Source organism: Bos javanicus, chromosome 6 (genome assembly GCF_032452875.1).
Source record: "Bos javanicus breed banteng chromosome 6, ARS-OSU_banteng_1.0, whole genome shotgun sequence".
NCBI classification, from domain to species: Eukaryota; Metazoa; Chordata; class Mammalia; order Artiodactyla; family Bovidae; genus Bos; species Bos javanicus.
Genome location: NC_083873.1, coordinates 111091848 through 111111905, shown reverse-complemented (window position 1 = coordinate 111111905; position 20058 = coordinate 111091848). Strand labels below are relative to the sequence as shown.

The window sequence follows — 20058 nt, the reverse complement described above, 5'->3', positions numbered from 1 at the left end:
GGTCTGTCATAGAGAGTGTATAGATGGATCCATGTTTTTAAAATTAAAAAAAAATCTGTTGTCTGCTAATTGCTACCTTTTGGTAGGAGAATCTGATGGATTCATATTTCAAGTAATTACTGATGAGGGGGACTTTATGCTATTTAGCTATTTCTTTCCCTTATGACTTTCATTTTCCCTTATCATTTTCTCAGTGATGTCCTCTTTTTATGTTTTGTTGTATACCATGTGATTCCCTTTCCCCCTATTTTCTTTATTTAAAAAAATTTTTTTTTGTTTGGGGTTAAGGGATAAAATTAACACCTTGAAACTTAAAACAATGTAGTTTGATAATCAGCTTAGTTTCAGTCATCTACAGACACCCTGCTCTTGACATCTGTCTCATCTCCCTTTATATTGTTACAGGTACAGTTTACATCTTTGTTTTTTTTAAAACCTCAACATGAACCAGCCGTAGGTATACATATATCCCCTCCCTTTTGAACCTCCCTCCCATCTCCCTCCCCATCCCACCCCTCTAGGTTGATACAGAGCCCCTGTTTGGGTTTCCTGAGCCAAACAGCAAATTCCTGTTGCCTGTCTGTTTTACACATGGTAATGCACGTTTCCGTGTTCCTCTTTCCATGCATCTCACCCTCTCCTCCCCTCTCCCCATGTCCATAAGTCTGTTCTCTATGTCTGTTTCTCCATTGTTGCTCCGTTTATACATAGTACAAAATACAAAGTGAAAGTTGCTCAGTCATGTCCGACTCTGTGACCCCATGGACTATATACAGTCCATGGAATTGTCCAGGCTGGAATACTGGAGTGGGTAGACTTTTCCTTCTCCAGGGGATCTTCCCAACCCAGGGGTCAAACCTAGGTCTCTTGCATTGCAGGCAGATTCTTTTACTAGCTGAGCTACAAGGGAAGCCCAAGAATACTGGAGTGGGTAGCCTATCCCTTCTCCAGTGGATCTTCCCGACCCAGGAATCGTACCAGGGTTTCCTGCATTGCAGGCGGATTCTTTGCCAACTGAGCTATCAGGGAAGCTCTTTATACTTTGTGTACCCTTTAACATAGATTTATAATTACGTTTTATGCTTTTGTGTGGGCATTTTTAACTAATCACTTTCTGCTTTCAAATGGTATTATACGACTTCACAAAGAATGTAAGAATCTTAAAAGAGTAAGCTCTTGTTCCCCTCCCCATTCTTTGTGCTGTTTTTGTTATATATTTTATTTCTATATAAGTTTTAAACTCCAGAATAACGTTGTTAATATTTTTTCTTTGAACAGTTGTCTTTTAGAAAAAAACATTAACAGACACATTTTGTTTCACCTTTTTTGGCATTCTTCTATTATAAAGTTTCATGTTTCCATTTGGTAATATTTTTCTTTTGCCTGCCAAGTCCTCTGTAGTTTTTCGCACTGTAAGTCTTTTGACAGTAAAAATTCTCTCAACTCTTGTCTGGAAAACTATTTCACTTTCATTTTATAAAGATTTTCACTGTGTATAGAATTCTAGGTTGGTAGTTTTGTTTTAGTACTTTTAAGATGTTCCATTGTCTTTCAGTTTGAATAATTTATGAAAATTGTATTCAACTTTTATCTTAATTCTTCTGTATGTAATGCATGTTTTTTTCTTTAGCTGCCTTAAAAACTTCATTTCTACTTTGAAAGCGGTTAGCACATGGTATGTATGCCTTGGTGTCTATAGATATGGATAGCTTCATCACCTTGCTTGGGATATCTTATTGAGATTCTTGGATCTGTTGTTTCTAGCTTTCATAAAATTGAAAAACAAGATTCAGCCATGATTTCCTCTAGTACTGTCCTCTCTTCGCTGTTCTGTATAGCCCTTGCTTCCTGCTGGGAATTCATGTGTGTCAGACTTCTTGATGCTGTCCTATAGGTCACTTGATTGTAATAGTTCCCTGACTGTCATAACACAGTACCACAAACAGGGTGGTTAAAATGATAGGAATTTATTCTCTCGCAGTTCTGGAGACTAGAGTTCTGTAATCAAGGTGTTGGCCAATCCATGCTCCCTCTGGGAACTTTTAAGGGAGCGTCTTTTCCTAAGGTTCCCACCTCTTATGGAACGAGGTGTTGCTTGGGCTGTGACACAGTAGGCCCGGTCTGTGCCTTGGTCGTCTTCTCATGGCCGTCCCATTTTTGTGTCTGTGTATTTATACATCTTCACATGGCATTATCTGTGTGTGTATGTGTGTGTGGGGGGCATCAGTCATGCTGGATTAAGGCCCACCCTAATGACCTGATCTTAACTTGATTAATTCTGCAAAGATGATATTTCCAACTGGAGTCACATTTATGATACTGAGGGCTAAGACACAATTCAACCCATAATACCAGGGCTTTTTTCCCTCACTGTTTCTGTTTTTCTGTTGGCGCTTCGTTTTGGTTAATCTGGTCGTTCTTCCAAGTCCACAAATTGGTTTTGCAGTGTCTAGTCACTGCTGATCTCCTTCAGTGTACTTTTTGTTTCAGGTCCTGTATTTTTCATGACTTGAAGTTTCATTTGGTGTACTCATGTTCGCACCCATATACCTACACACACACACACAAATACACAATGTATGTAAATGTATTAAAACATACCCAAATAGTAAAAGTACATAGATCTTTTTGTTTCATTATGTATTTTCTTTTAAATCCTTGAGCATATTTAACATAAAATCCATTTTAAAGTCATTATGTGTTAATTTCATCATCTTTATCATTTATTGGTCTGTTTACTGTTTGTTTTTTTATTCTTTCTGTGTTTAATAGTTTTTGATTGGACACCAGATAATGTGAATTGTACAGAATCATTGAATTCTGCATTTTGTTCTGTCCTTTTAAAGATTACTGCTTTGAATCACTCCCTGATCTGTATTATTTCCATAACTTGATGTATTTCTAAAACTTTTTTTTCTTATCACATGTATTATTAATACTTTGTTTAAATGTTTCCGTCTTTGGTTGAGGGCAGAGATTGTGTTTTGCATTTTACTGTGTAGGCCTGTGCCTGGCATACTTGGACGTTGGTGATAAAAAGTAGACTGGAGTCGTCTTTGTAGAATGCATTTCTTGTTACTTGTTATTACTCCTTTATCTCAGTCTTGCAGTGAGTCTAACTGCCCTTTGATGAGAGTTCACATCCTTGGCCCTTGCTTGCCCCTGTAGTTTACCTCTTGTTACCTTCTGTAAATATCTTTTTACTTCCTCCCATCTTCACCTTTTACAAATAAAAGACATCAAATAGGTGAATATCAATGTGACACACACACACAAGAGAACCATCCTTTCTTTAACTATACTCATCTATTTCCTTTTCCTCCAACATATAGGCATATCTTGTTTTATTGTATTTTATTTCATCATACTTTGTAGATAATTGCATTACGTACAGATTGGAGGTGTGTGACAACCCTGCATTGAGCAGGTCTGTCAATGCCATTTTTCTAACAGTATTTGCTCACTTCACATCTCTGTGTTACACTTTAATTTTTCAAACTTTCATTATTATTATATTTGTTACGATGGTCTGTGACCAGTGATCTCTCATGGTACTATTGTTTTGGAGTGCCACAAACCATACAAGACTGCAAACTTAATTGATAAATGCTGTCTGTGTGTTCTCACTGTTTCACCAACTGGCTGTTTCTCTGTCTCTCTCCATCCTGAGACGCAGAAGTATTGAAATTAGGCCAGTAAATAGCCCTATACGTGACCTCTTCATGCAGAATGAAGAGTCACGCATCTCACTTTAAATCAAAAGCTAGAAATGATTAAGCCTAGTTAAGAAGGCATGCCCGAAGCCAAGGCAGGCTGAAAACTAGGTCCTTTGCACCAGTTAGCCAAGTTGTAAAAGCAAAGAAAAATTTCTCGAAGGAATTAAAAGTGCTACTTCATTGAACAAATGATTGATAATAAAGTGAAACAACCGAGTTGCTGGTAAGGAGAAAATTACAGAGGTCTGGATAGAAGATCAAACTAGCCACCGTATTTTTCAAAGCCAGAGCCTAACTCAGAGTAAAACCCTAACTCTCTTCAATTCTGTGACGGCTGAGAGAGGTGAGGAAACTGCAGATGGAAAGTTGGAAGCCAGCAGAGGTTGGATCATGAGGTTTAAGGAAAGAAGCCATAATGTATTAAAGTGCAAGATGATAGAAATTGCAGTCAATTATTCAGAAGATCTAGCTAAGGTAACTAATGAAAGTAGTTGAACTAAACAACAGATTTGCAGTATCAGTGAAACGCCTTATATTGAAAGAAGATGCCGTCTAGAACTTGCCTAGCTGTAGGGGAGAAATCAGTGCCTGGCTTCAAAGGACAGGCTGACTCTCTTGTTAGGAATTAATGCAGCTGATGATTTCAAGTTGAAGCCAATGCTTATTTACCATTCTGAAAATCCTAGGGCTCTTAAGAATGATGTTAAATCTACTCTGCTTGTGCTCTGTAAATGGAATGACAAAGCCTGGATGACGGCACATCTGTTTACAACATGAATTATTTAAGTCCACTGTTGAGATCTACTGTTCAGTAAAAAAAAGGTTTGTTTCAAAATATTGCTCAGAGATAATGTACCTGGTCACCCAAAAGCTCTGATGGAAGTTTACAGTGAGATTAAGGTTGTTTTCATGCCTGCTAACACAGCATCCATTCTGCAGCCTGTGGATCAAGGCAAACCTTCCTAGCCCTATTCAACTTTTGAAGCATTGGATGTGCAATGTGCAGTCGGTCATTGTCATGGAAGAGAACTGGGCCCTTTCTGTTGACCAGTGCCAGCTGCAGGCATTGCAGTTTTCGTTGCGTCTCATCGATTTGCTGAGCACACTTCAAAGATGTAATGGTTTTGCTGGGATTCAGGAAGCTGTAGTGGATCAGACAGGCAGCAGACCACCAGACAGTGACCATGATCTTTTTTCTGTGCAAGTTTGGCTTTGGGAAGTGCTTCGGGGTTTCTCAGTCCACTGAGTTGGTTATCACTGGGTGTCATATAAAATCCACTTTTTGTTGCACATCACAGTCCAACGAAGAAATGGTTTGTTATTGTATAGAATAAGAGAAGAAGACACCTCAGAAGGACAGTTCTTTAAATTTGTGGTCAGCTCATGAGGGACCCATTTATCAAGCTTTTTCACCTTTCCAATTTGCTTCAAATGCCGAGTGACCTTGTGTAGTTTTAAGAGGATCAGCTTTGGTGATTTCCATCAGTTGGCTGTCAGCTTCCGGTGCCGGCCACTGCGCTCCTCCCCGTCAGGGCTCTTGTCTCCTTTGCGGAACTTCTGGAACCACCACTATTGCATGTTAGCATTTCCTGGGCCAGATGTGTTGCTGATGTTGCGAGTTGTCTCCACTGCTTTATGACCTATTTTGAACTTGAATAAGAAAATCACTCGAATTTACTTCTTGTCTAACATCATTTCCATAGTCTAAAATACAATACGGTAAAGAACCCACCTGCCAATGCTGGAGATTCAAGAGATGTGGGTTCAATCCCTGGGTTGGGAAGATCCACTGGAGAAAGAAATGGTAATTCGGTCCAGTATTCTTGCCTGCAGAATCCCACGGACAGAGGAGCCTGGCGGGCTATGGTGCATAGGATTGCAAAGAATCGGATTGGACTGAAGCGACTTAACATGCACACAATAAGTCGTTAGCAAAAAAACAAAACAAGAAATGTGCATTGGAATGATGTATAGCTTAACCATCTTTATTTAAGAAAGTATTCTAATATCAAATGGCAAATTTCAGCAATGCAAAATCTGCAGTTACTTTTGCACCAGCCTTTTGTTGTTCAGTTACCCAGTCATGTCCGACTTTTGCGACCCCGTGGATTGCCAGCATGCCAGGTCTCCCTGTCTCTCACCATCTCCCGATGTTTGCCCAAGTTGATGTCCATTGCATCAGTGATGCCATCCAGCCATCTCATCCTCTGATGCCCTCTTCTTCTGCCCTCAGTCTTTCCCAGCATCAGGGACTTTTCCAGTGAGTTGGCTGTTCACATCAGATGACCAGAACACTGGAGCTTCATTTTTAGCATCAGTCCTTCCAACAAGTATTCAGGGTTGATTTCTCTTAAGATATGAATGATTTGATCTTCAAATGCTGAGTGACCTTGAAACAGTTGACCCTCTTCAGCAACGTCTGAGGGACTTTCAGGAGTCTTCTCCACCACCACATTGGAAGGCATCAGTTCTTTGGCATTCTGCCTTCTTTATGGTCCAGCTCTCACAGCTGTATGTGACCACTGGGAAGACCATAGCCTTGACTCTACAGACCTTTGTTGACAGAGTAGTCTATGGTTTTCAACACACTGTCTAAATTTGTCATAACTTTCCTTCTAAGAAGCAATCGTCTTCTGATTTCATGGCTGCAGTCACCATCTGCAGTGATTTTAGAGCCCAAGAAGAGGAAATCTGTCACTGCTTCCATCTTTTCCCCTTCTAATGTCCATGAAATAATGGGGCCAGATGTCATGATCTTAGTTTTTTTAATATTTAAGCTGGCTCTTTAACTCTCCTCCTTCACCCTCATCAAGAGGCTCTTTAGTTCCTCTTTGCTTTCTGCCGTTAGAATGGTATCATCTGCATATCTGAGGTTGTTGTGTTTCTCCTGCCTATCTGGACTCCAGTTAGTAACTCATCCAGCCCCGCATTTTTCATGATGTGCTCAGCATATAGGTTAAAGAACAAGGTGATAGCAGACAGCCCTGTCATACTCCTTTCTCAATCTTGAACCAGTCAGTTGTTCCATACAGGGTTCTACCAATTGCTTCTTGACCCTCATACAGGTTTCTCAGGAGACAGGTAAGATGGTCTGGTATTCCCATCTCTTGAAGAGCTTTCCACAGTTGATTATGGTCCACACAGTCAAAGGCTGTGGTGTACTCGATGAAACAGAGGTAGATGTTTTTCTGGAATTCCCTTGCTTTCTCTGTGACCCAGCGGATGTTAGCAGTTTGATCTCTGGTTCCTCTTCCTTCTTGAAACCCAGCTTGGACATCTGGAAGTTCTTGGTTTGCATCATGCTGAAGCTTAGCATGCAAGATTTTAAGCATGACCTTACTAACCTGGGAGATGAATGCAATTGTCTGATGGTTAGCACATTCTTTAGTACTACCCTTCTTGGGGATTGGGATGAAGATTGACCTTTTCCAGTCCTGTGGCCACTGGAATCTGCAATTACTTTTGCACCACCCTAATAGCAGTAAAATGTTTCTTATTAAGGTGGACACGACTGAGTGACTGAACTGAACTGAAGTGATGCATATAGTTATTTAGACATTGCTGTTGTAAACTTAATAGACTCTACAGTATGATGTGAACACAACTTTTTTACATGCACTAGAAAAACAAAAAATTTGTGTGACTTGCTTTATTATGATAGCTGCCTTGTTGCAGTGGTCTGGAACCTGACCCGCAGGCATCTCTGAGGTCTGCCTGTACTGTATTTCTCTTGTCTTCATCCATTGGCTGTCTCTCTAACATGCATGTATTGGCTGACTTCTGCTTGTTTCTATCTCCATTCCAGTTAAAATGTTGCTTCTTATGGGAAACCTTTTGAGATCCCCTCTCCCCCAGGCCACCACCATCCTTAACTGTATTCCCGGAAGAGGATTCATCATATAATTGCTTGTTTACTTTTGTCTTGTTTGATATCCCACTAGATGCGGTGAGGCGAGTGAATGCATATGTAGCTCACTCAAGTGTGTTTCTGATACGGAGTTTTATATTCCATGCAGTCTGTCCTCAATGTCCTGAAAGTTTTTAAGTTTTAGAACATGAGGTAGTCTGTGCATTGAGGTACCTTCTGAGATCTTTTAGGTCCCTTTTTAGAAGTTGTTTTATTTTTTATTATGAGTTATTCAACTTTACAGGAAAAAAAAGATTCAATAAACTGTAAACCTTATATTGTCTTCCTTTAAAGATGTCTGTCTGTAATTACTTGGCCCAGTGAAGACACAGAGGTTCTGAACTGCTGCTGTTACTAAACTCTGGGATGGATCAGGGAATCTGTGATTTAAGAAAAAGAATCAGTCTTTTTCAGTTAAAATATCAGGGGAAGTGTGCATTTAAATCTGTCATGTATATTGGGGTCTTGATAAATCCTTTTTGGTTGACCAGTTTTTTCTTTTAAACATGCAGTGACAAAACATTAAAATGTATTTCCCGACGTTTGTCCGTCCGTGTTTCTGAGTATATAAATATTTCCCTAGTTTATTCTGATTTCAATAGTTTACATGCATTTCCTTACCTTTACTTCCTAATTTCCATGTGCCTGTGTAATGATGCTAATTATCCTTTTTTTTTTTTTTTTACTGAATTTATTGTATTATAGGCTTTTTGATATCCCTGTCCAGATGGACTGTTGCTAGTTTTCCCAGTTTCTGCTGTTGCATACTGAAATTTGATGTTCTCAATTTTGCTCTTGCTATTTTTCAGCTCTGCCGTTGTCATTTTAGTCAATTTCTCATTTTACCATTTTTGTATAAATAGTATTTTAAAAACTTCTTTTAAAGTATGCCATGAAACCTAATGTTTTCATTTTTAGTGAAATGGAATTCACATTAAATCTGTTTTTTTTTTAAGGGTACAAGTCAGCGGTTTTAATATATTTACAAGGTTGGCAACCACTGCCACTATCCAATTAGAAACATTTTCATTAAACCAAAAAGAAGCCATGTACTCATTAGGAGTCGTTCCTCATTCCTCTTTGTCCCCAGCCCCTGGCAACCAGTAATCCACTTTGTCTGTCTGTCCTGCCTATTTTGGACATTTCGTATAAATGAAATTAGCTAATATATGGTCTTTTGTGTCTGACTTTTTTCATTTAGCACTGAGTTTTCAAGGTTCATCTGTGCTGTAGCATGTATCAGTACTTTGTAGCTGCGTAGCTGCATCCTGTTTATACTAAATTTTGTTTATCCACTCATTCATTGGTGAACATTTGGATTCTTTCCACTTCGTGGGTATTATGAGTAATGCTGCTGTGAACATTTGTTTGCAAGTTTTTCTGTGAGCATGTGTTTTCACTTCCCTTGGGTGTGCACCTAGGAGAGTAATTTTGGGTTATAGGCTGACGCTAACTCTTCGAGGAACTACAAAACTGTTTAGTAATTTTCTCGATAATTTTTACTTAGACAATTTGGTAGGAGAATGAAGATTACAATTCTAATATTCAGTATTTCCTTCCTGTAAGAATTGACTTACTATCATGTTCTTACAAAGAAAATTTCAGAAGACTTGTTTACTGAATGAATGTCTTTGTAAATGTTCCCATTAAATGTACAGTGTCCTACCTAAGGATGAAGTTAGTTGTCATGTTTTATAGAAATTCTTTAGTTTTCCTCATTTTCAGACTGAAGGGTCTGTTCATATTCCATTGGACCATGCAGATGTGTAAGTTTTCATAGAGTCGTCTTTTAATTGTTAATCTGTTCTCATTGTTGGATTGCTTCTCTTGCAGGGTTTTGACTCTGGGAGGAGGGCTGCCTTACTTGGAGCACCTTAATCTCTCTGGTTGTCTTACTGTAACTGGTGCAGGCCTGCAGGACTTGGTTTCAGCATGTCCTTCTTTAAATGATGAATACTTTTACTACTGTGACAACATTAACGGTAATGCCTTTTTTAACATTGAGATAATTTTGGAGGGGTTGATTTAACACTTTTTAACAGTTCTGATAATTCTTAGGATTTCTATTGTTTTCTAGATTTCTAATTACCACACATTTTTGCAATTTCAGATTTAGTCCTTTTCTAAACTTGAGCTCTTCTTATGGAGAGAGATTTCAGCTATGCATTCTACCAGATTTTAGAAATATGTAATAGTTTAATCAGTCCAGAGGGGCAAGTTTTTGTAGAATTACTAAAGTTCTTATAAAATTTGGGGAATTTCTTCTAGTGAAAGAGCACTCATTAACGGTAGAGAGGTACTGACGTTCTAGATAACACCCAGTTCTTAGGGAGGATAGTCAGTTTTCTTGTAGGGCAAGAAAGCGTCATAATACAGTAGAAAAAGGGGGACTTGGGTGATGTGAGCTCCTCAGGGACCCTGAGTCTGGTTCCAGATAAACCTCTTGGAAGATGGAGGAGGATGGTGAGTGTGGTAATGGGAAGAGACTGAGGTGCTTTAAATGTGACTAAAATCCCTATAGTATTTTGGAGATTGAGTCCTGCACTTTCTTCTAACATCATCAGGTAAATATTTCTTGATGTTTTGTTTTGTTTTGTTTTTTAAAGCCTATTCCTACCCTGCAGAGGGACTGTTTAATGTGCTTTTTCAAAGTGCGTTCACTGCCCTGTTGGTCATCTGGTAATCGCTGGTGGACACTGCAGTTCAGAAGTCCTGAAGCATAAGCAAATCAACCTCCTGTATTTCTAACTGGGAAAAGTTTACATGGTTCAGATTCTCCTGTGTCTTTTTACATCATACATTGTTATTTTTGAGAGTCCAATTTCATCTTAAGATCATGGGAAGATCAACTGAGTTTCTCTCAGGCAGGAAACTGGACTGAGGCCAGGAAGACTAGAGGAATGGTATCTTCTTGAACGGCAGCCCAGTAGGCAGAGAAGTTAGCACATTTGCTGTTTCTCGGAGATCAGGTTTTTATTAAAATACATATGAAGAGACAGAAGATAGCACCTCTTTTGTTTCTGGAATCACACTGCTGATGCAGGAGATGACCTCCTGTGTTCTGGAAATCGCAGCTCTAAGTTGGAGCATTTCTTTGCTCTCCATTGCCTGTGGTGTATGATAAGAAATGTTTGTGAAAGTGAGTGTCATATTGGTTGCAACCTGCTACGTGTACGAAAGAAAGTGTGAGTGCTGTGGTGGCGCATGTGCTTCTTCCGGAGTTTGGGAAGAGTTTTACTTTTTTGTTTATTTTTTTGTATAGTTATGTCATTGTAGTTTCACCATTGTAGTTACTAAGGCTTATATATTATGAGAAGTAATCAATAAGCAATTATTTTTTGTAGGAAAAATAGCTTATTGGTAGGTTACATTTGATTTGTCTACATTGATTTCAGTATAGGTTATACTTATGGGAATAAATCTTCAAACCTAATTTGTTATACTTATTTTAGGGTATATAGATATTATTGGGTTGGTGGGGGGATTTGGTTTCACTTCATTTTTATGACCTGTCTGCTGCTTTTGCATGTATCTTTTTTAAAACTTGTTAGTATGTTAGAAATTCTTTAATTTTGACCTATTTTGAATATATAAATCTTAAAGTGTTCCAGAGGAGCTGCTATATTTGTTGAATGTTTGTTGAATTCCTTTTAAGATTTTTTTTTTTTATGAAATGAGTGCTAATTTTCAATAAGCCAATTTTAATGACCATATCTGTCTTTAAAGGGTTTGAAACAAAATAGACAGTGCTTGTATAATCGAATACCAAGTCTCCTTTTACAGCTTCTTAAAGAATGATTTGCGGGAAATGGAAATCCTTTAAAATTTACAGGGTGACTTGTCATATGAACTTATAATATGTTTCAGAGTTCCAGCCGGTTGCTCTTAAAGCAGTACTCCAGTAACAGTCTTTTCCTTAAAGGACATTTTGACAACCTAGAAAGTGTTAAATAAAGTTGCCTTGTTTCCAGTTTTGCAAGATGATATGGGATTGATCCAGTATCTTTTATTACAGTTCGGCTTGTATAGTAAATATTTAGTGATTGTGTAATGGCTGTCTTTTTATTATTAGTTTTATTAGTTTGGAAAGTAGCCAGTATTTTTATACATGTTCTTAGGCTAATAGGGGGCATATTCAGGTGATACATTTTATTTTAATATTTGAGAATAACACAGTGAAAATTCATTTTGTCAAAAGAGTTTATTTACATAGTTAACTACTAGGTTACTACTAAAAGAAGTAAATACTGATAAATAATGTTCATTAAACAAGTGATGAAGCAAAATTTTCTGTTTCCTAAGCACTAGCAGAGATTTTGGAGAAGATACATTAATTATCAAGCATTGTCTCCTGTGAGCAAGACACTGTACTAAGCACTGACATAAAATGACATTTTTGTTCTTCTGAATGATTCTTCGTGACATTTAAACTTGTTTTTTGACAAAAAAGTTAAGATTTAAGTATAAAGAAGACTTCTTAGCTGTGACATTTAAAAAATTCTTTGTCATTTAAGAAGCAGTAGATGGAATTGCATGATTTTAGCGCTCTGAAGAACGTTTGAGCAGTGGTAGCACATAGACTTTTCGTACTGATTTGCATTTCAGTGTATGTTTGTGAATTAAGAGAGATTAGCTCATGGTAGGTGACACAGTCTCAGATGACTTGCTCTCTTATATTTCTAATTTAAGTTAAAAGGAATTTTAAAGGTAAGTGAAGGTAAGTGCAGATACACAGCATAACTAATGTGCTTAAAATCTGAGAAAAATAATTCAGTAATAAAACTTTGGGAAGATAATGATAGCTAACATTATAGCTCTTCTTTTCTAATATTTTTAAAGAACGTTTTCTTACGAAATTTATTTTTACCATGCATTTAAAGATTTTATTTGATGATTATGCAGATGTCAGTTTTCTATTTATTATCCTCTACTGTAACTTAACCCTCATATATTATAACCATCGGGTTGTTTTTTTAATCTCATATCAAGATTGCTATTTACTGGTGATAAGTCCAGTGTTTACCTTTTGAACTCCATGTCTACGTAAGTGCATCTAGAGATCCTTGGCAACCCAGCATATCTTAGTCATATCTCTTTCTAATTCTACCTCGCTTTTTCTGTGGCCTGTTTATTCTATTGTCCATTTATTCCCTTTTCTGAACAGTCCTCCTGTGACACTGGAGCATCTTAACTGTTAGCATTGCTTATGACTTCTGTGCTTTGGAAATTGCTGTTCACCCCTGTTTCCAACAGTATGAAACTAACTTAAAAACAGTGGTTGTCTTTACCTTTGCTCTGCTGTAGGCTTTCAACAAAATAAAATCCATTCATGGATGAATCCACTTTTATGGATTATTAGGATCAGTCACCTGGAATGTCATTGACCTTTCAATGGGATTGTAGTTTTGAGGTGGTGTTATAGTTACTGGCTAAGTACAGTTATGCCCTTAGACTTTGGTTGAAACTCAGACAGATATCCTAGTGTGTGTTTGAGAAAGGGAGCCCATTTTATATCAGTAGGAGCAATAACTTTGTGACGAATAAGGAGAGACTGACAGGTGTCAGGATAGGGTTGTTTCTACCTAACGTAGGGCACATACTTTCATTCCTGCATTTTCCTTCCTCTATTAGCGCTACTGCCATCCCTGAGACTTTGAGAACAAAGAGTGACTCAGCTGTCCAGAGTGAACACTGAGGATCCTGGGCCTCTGTATTTGGGGGAGAATGATGAAAAAACTGTGTGGTATAGGCATTCCTCGAAGATATTACAAGTTTGGTTCCAGAGCACCATAATAAAGGAACGTTGCAATAAAGTGAGCCACATGAATATTTTGGTTTCCCAGTGTATGTAAAAGTTACGTCAGCACTATCCTGCAGTCTATTAAGTGCGATAGCTTTATGTCTAAAAAAGCAATGTACGTAATTTAAAATACTTCAGTGCTAAAAAATGCTAGCCATCATCTGAGCCTTCAGAATAGTCATGGTAGTACATCAAAGATCACTGACCATAGATCACAGACTGTAACAAATATAATAATAATGAAAAAGCTTGAAATATTGTGAGAATTACCAAAATGTGACACGGAGACAAGAAGGGAGCAAATGCTGTTGGAAATAGTGCCAGTGGACTAGCTCAGTGCAGGGTGGCCACAGACTTTTAGTTTGTAAAAATGCAGTATCGGCAAAGTGCAGTAAAGCAGATCACGGTTAAATGGAATATACCTTTGGAAAAGTACGACTCTTTTAAGTGGCGTGATTGATCCACTTGGCTCCCATGAAAGTGAAAGTGGAGTTGCTCAGTCGTGTCTGACTCTTCGCGACCTCATGGACTGTAGCCCACCAAGTTCCTCTGTCCATGGGATTTTCCAGGCAAGAATACTGGAGTGGGTTGACATTTCCTTCTCCAGGGGATCTTCCCAACCCAGGGATCGAACCCTGGGTCTCCCATATTGCGGGAAGATGCTTTACCATCTGAGCCACCAGGGAAGCCCTTTCACTTTCTCCCTTTTTGCGAAGCAGTAGATACTTTACTTCATTGCTTTCAGCCATCGCTTAGGACTTTTTCCTAGGCCACTTTTGATTTCAGTATAAAATTTCTTCCTTACCTTTCTGTCCTTTTAAAGAAAATACGAATATAGACATTTTGAAGTATTATCAGATCAGATCAGTCACTCGGTCGTGTCCAACTCTTTGCGACCCCACGAATCGCAGCATGCCAGGCCTCCCTGTCCATCACCAACTCCTGGAGTTCACTCAGACTCATGTCCATCGAGTCAGTGATGCCATCCAGCCATCTCATCCTCTGTCGTCCTTTTCTCCTCTTGCCCCCAATCCCTCCCAGCATCAGTCTTTTCCAGTGAGTCAACTCTTCGCATGAGGTGGCCAAAGTACTGGAGTTTCAGCTTCAGCATCATTCCTTCCAAAGAAATCCCAGGGCTGATCTCCTTTAGAATGGACTGGTTGGATCTCCTTGCAGTCCAAGGGACTCTCAAGAGTCTTCTCCAACACCACAGTTCAAAAGCATCAATTCTTTGGCGCTCAGCCTTCTTCACAGTCCAACTCTCACATCCATACATGACCACAGGAAACACCATAGCCTTGACTAGATGGACCTTTGTTGGCGAAGTAATGTCTCTGCTTTTGAATATGCTATCTAGGTTGGTCATAACCTTCCTTCCAAGGAGTAAGCGTCTTTTAGTTTCATGGCTGCAGTCACCATCTGCAGTGATTTTGGAGCCCAGAAAAATAAAGTCTGACACTGTTTCCACTGTTTCCCCATCTATTTCCCATGAAGTGGTGGGACCGGATGCCATGATCTTCGTTTTCTTAGTTCCTCTTCACTTTCTGCCATAAGGGTGGTGTCATCTGCATATCTGAGGTTATTGATATTTCTCCCGGCAATCTTGATTCCAGCTTGTGTTTTTTTCAGTCCAGCGTTTCTCGTGATGTACTCTGCATAGAAGTTAAATAAGCAGGGTGACAATATACAGCCTTGACGTACTCCTTTTCCTATTTGGAACCAGTCTGTTGTTCCATGTCCAGTTCTAACTGTTGCTTCCTGATCTGCATACAGGTTTCTCAAGAGGCAGATCAGGTGGTCTGGTATTCCCATCTCTTTCAGAATTTTCCACAGTTTATTGTGATCCACACAGTCAAAGGCTTTGGCATAGTCAGTAAAGCAGAAATAGATGTTTTTCTGGAACTCTCTTGCTTTTTCCATGATCCAGCGGATGTTGGCAATTTGATCTCTGGTTCCTCTGCCTCTTCTAAAACCAGCTTGAACATCAGGAAGTTCACGGTTCACATATTGCTGAAGCCTGGCTTGGAGAATTTTAAGCATTACTTTACTAGCGTGTGAGATGAGTGCAATTGTGTGGTAGTTTGAGCATTCTTTGGCATTGCCTTTCTTTGGGATTGGAATGAAAACTGACCTTTTCCAGTCCTGTGGCCACTGCTGAGTTCTCCAAATTTGCTGGCATATTGAGTGCAGCACTTCCACAGCATCATCTTTCAGGATTTGGAATAGCTCAACTGGAATTCCATCACTTCCACTAGCTTTGTTCGTAGTGATGCTTTCTAAGGCCCACTTGACTTCACATTCCAGGATATCTGGCTCTAGGTCAGTGATCACACCAACCTGATTATCTGGTCGTGAAGAGCTTTTTTGTACAGTTCTTCTGTGTATTCTTGCCATCTCTTCTTAATATCTTCTGCTTCTGTTAGGTCCATACCATTTCTGTCCTTTATCGAGCCCATCTTTGCATGAAATGTTCCTTTGGTATCTCTGATTTTCTTGAAGAGCTCTCTAGTCTTTCCCATTTTGTTGTTTTCCTCTATTTCTTTGCATTGATCGCTGAAGAAGGCTTTCTTATCTCTTCTTGCTATTCTTTGGAACTCTGCATTCAGATGTTTATATCTTTCCTTTTCTCCTTTGCTTTTCGCTTCTCTTCTTTTCACAGCTATTTGTAAGGCCTCCCCAGACAGCCATTTTGCTTTTTTGCATGTCTTTTCCATGGGGATGGTCTTGATCCCTGTCTCCTGTTCAATGTCACAAACCTCATTCCATAGTTCATCAGGCACTCTATCAGATCTAGGCCCTTAAATCTATTTCTCACTTCCACTGTATAATCATAAGGGATTTGATTTAGGTCATACCTGAATGGTCTAGTGGTTTTCCCTACTTTCTTCAATTTCAGTCTGAATTTGCCAGTAAGGAGTTCATGGTCTTAGCCACAGTCAGCTCCTGGTCTTGTTTTTGCTGACTGTATAAAGCTTCTCCATGTTTGGCTGCAAAGGTATAATCAATCTGATTTAGTTTCATTTTGGAATACTGTACTGAAGTCTCCATGTCTCTTTCCTCTTATTTCTCCCTTTCAGAAAAGTTAGAATTATACACTGAGAAAATTATAGTTATGTTTTCGTAAAAGCCGCCAGTGTAAACATTCCATCCCCAGGGGCTGTGTCAGGGCAGGGCAGGGCAGTGGCAGTGAGGCAGGGCCTTGGGTCTCGGAGAAAGGTGCCTCTCAGTGACTGGCGGGCCGAGCAGTGACCAGAGTAAGCAGGGAGGAAAGCGGACTCAGAAAGGAAGTTGGGGAGTATCAGTTAAAGCTGAAAATGTGTTCAAAGGGAATACCTGGACAAAGGTCGTCAGTGCGAGAAGATTTTCAAGCCATAGGATTCCTTCCTAGGGTGTTTCTAATATATGATAACACAATACTAAGAGATTTCATTTTGACTCTGTGATTAAGATTGCTAGTGTTGTGTCTTATTTTAAGAGAAAATAATCTTAACAAAAGTGCTGCTTTGTGAATTTTAAGTTTTGACACATTCAAGTTTTTATTTTAAAAGAACACATTTTCATTTTGATTAAGCAAAAAATAGGCTTTGTGGTAATTCAGTTTTATATTTGAAATGATTTTAGACTTAAAATTATGGAAAATTTTAAACATATAAACATAATAATACAGTGAAGCCTATGTATCATTGGCTTCAGCAGTTACACACCCGAGGCCAGTCCTCTTTGATATACCATTATGTGTTCCCTTATTTGTCCCCTATATCCCAGACATAATATTACTTTAAAAGTTAAACATAAGTATTTGGAGACAAATGAAATCATAAGCTATTGCAGTTCCACTATGGTTGTAAAGCCCGTTTCTTTCTTTTCCTAAAGATACATTATTATTTTCATAGTTAGCTATATGAATGCTGTACTTCTTTGTATATCCTAAGAAATTAATCTTTAGTATTTTGTATATTGCCATTTCAAGAATACAAAGAATAGTTAAATTCTGGGAAGTAGGTGTGTTCTGGGTGTTGATTTGCAAGTTGTTATTTTCTTACGTTGGTAACAATGGTTTGACACTTCAAAAAACAAAATGAAACTAACTTAGCATATTTTTCTGAGTTAACGTCTTGGTGTCATCCCAGAGTACTATGATTTTTCAGTTTTAATCCTTTTTATAAAATGTTATTTTCTACAATAAAATTATATTTCATGTATTTTTATCGTCCTTAGTATTACAAATGCAAATCTTTTGGTTCTAATTGATGAGTAAAGAACTAACTTTGTTCATGGTGCAGACATACATGTGGTATAAATGTATTACCAGTAAAAAAGGCTTCAATATAGTTAAAATGTCTTTTTCCACATTTGCTTGCCTTTTTGAAAACTATGATTCATTCAGAGTACTTAACATTTGAATATGTGCCATGCTGTCTCTTTGACACTTTCTAATTCTCAGCTGCGTTCCCTAATGCATCTTTTAGTCTAGTGTCTTGAATTGCATAATGTGATTGGAATAAAATGTCAGTTATCCCACAGATGTTTAATGCTTTCTTTGTAATTGAATCACAGTTTTTATTATGTTTTAGATGTGTTTTTAATTATTTATTCATTGCATACTTAATTCTGGAAAATAATTAAACCATAGCACAGGATTTATTTGGGGGAACAGATGTTAAATAACAATATGGCAAACATGTTAAGGCTAGATCTACATAGTTTATTTTTAACAGATATTGTAAATATAGTATTTATTATAATTTTTGAATAGTGGATTCTTTAGCTTATCTATTACAGATGAGGTGGTTTTTGCCTTAATACTATTTCTGGGAAGGATGTTCATGGTGTAAGAGATCCATTGTTCACTTAGCCTGGCAGTCTTGATTCTGTGAGTTATCTCACCCTGGATTTTTTATTTTGTAGGATTATTGCCAACAAAATTATTTCTTTTCCTTCCTCTTTTTCATTTACCTGTGTTAGTTAAAGTTAAACTGCTTTTGGTGACTTTTGTGCTGAATAATTTTTTATACACTCATGGGGCTTTCATTTCTATGGTATAATGTATTACCAGTAAAAATAATAAGTGTTTTACAGTTCTTTCACTAGCAAGCTTACTTTTATGTGATGAGAATTTCCTCCTTTCACACTTCTCTGTTTTCACGCAGGTCCACATGCTGACACCGCCAGCGGATGCCAGAACCTGCAGTGTGGTTTTCGAGCCTGCTGCCGCTCTGGCGAATGACCCTTGACTTCTGACCCCTGTCTACTTCATTTAGCTGAGCAGGCTTCCTTTCATGCACTTTACTTATAGCACATTTCTTGTGTTAACCATCCCTTTTTTGAGTGACTTGTTTTGGCCCCATTTCTTACAGCCTCAGAAATCTTAATTTACCAGTGAATTGTACAGTGTTGTTTCTCTTTGCAAATCGTACTTTTGTTTTAGAAAGGGATTAGATCTTTTCATAGGGTGAGAACAGTTTTATCAAATTTCTTTAAAATTGAATAATTTGAAAAAAAAATTGTCACTAATGCCATGCCATTTAAAGTATTTTTTACATTATTTTGAGTTTTGAAGTCAGTGGGTAATTGGTTATCTTTATATAGATAAACACTGTACCAAGCTTTGCAGATCTTTTCAGACATACATTTCTTAAGTTTTATTTTCAGAGACTGCACGTTTTGGAAACCGGTCTCTTTTCCATAATGTTTCCTTTAATTTGAACAGTTCCCAGAGGGCCAATTCAAACATACCCACATGTAAGATCTTCTTAAGATTGTGAAATAAATCGGCTTCCTGGTGTCGGCTCCTTGAGCCGGCACAGCACCAGTGTCTTTGTACTTTCTTCAGAGACCCCAGTCCCCACCACTGTCTGAAAACGTGTCATGTTTGGGAGGGGTTTTTAAAAGTCCCACAGTCATTTGAAGAAATACATAAATAAAATCTTCTTTGAGGACTTTACCAAGTAATCTCTTTTGTGTTTTGATTGTGTTATAAATCTCAGTCCAGAGTTACTTTACTGTGAAATAGGACAACATGGGTGTTTTGAACTCCCATGAAATCAGTGACCCTAGAACTGTCTGTAGTTTTAGATGGATACCTGATTTTGTTGAGCTGAATTGTCTCTTTGAAATTAATTGTGCAGTATTCGAAATTCAGATTTGTAGGCTCATCTTTGCTGCGTGAAATGACAGTTGGGATGGAGACCCGTTACTCAGAAAGGCACATATTGACTAAAGTTCATGTCATGCTGTGTGTAGTAGTATATCAGCAGCATACCATATTATTTTTATAAATATCTATAAGGCTGTAGAAGAGGAGGTAATCTTGCAGTCATGTTTCTTGTGGTCCCAAGTATTTTTTTGTTTGTTTCATTGAGGAAGAGAAGGAGTAGGAAAGATACCAACTAGAGGTGGGCAGATTCCAGTTCAGGCTAATTGGAAACTACTTTACACAGAGTTGGCTAAAATGAAGGAAGAATCAGTTGATAAGACTATAAATCAGGAGGAGTCACTCTGCTTTTCAGTTTATCTAAAGTTTGAACTAAATACTCCGAGAGAAGATCACCTGTAAGAAAGGACGTCTAATAACTCTGAAGTTTCACTTTCCTCTAAGGATTCTGTGATTTTGATTCCATTGCTGTTAACATTAG

The 20058-nt window shown here is 38.2% G+C and overlaps 1 protein-coding gene across 4 annotated transcripts in view; it reads left to right on the top strand.

Moving 5' to 3' along the window:
• FBXL5 (F-box and leucine rich repeat protein 5) overlaps positions 1-19367 on the top strand; it is a 58748-nt gene extending 39381 nt beyond the window's left edge. For all 4 annotated transcript variants that reach the window (XM_061420862.1, XM_061420861.1, XM_061420860.1 and 1 more), the window contains 2 exons: positions 9457-9605; positions 18574-19367. In XM_061420862.1, the coding sequence (XP_061276846.1) occupies positions 9457-9605; positions 18574-18650 (226 nt within the window). In that variant the 3' untranslated portion in view covers positions 18651-19367. The remainder of the gene's footprint in view (positions 1-9456; positions 9606-18573) is intronic.
• The last annotated feature ends 691 nt before the right edge of the window (positions 19368-20058 follow it).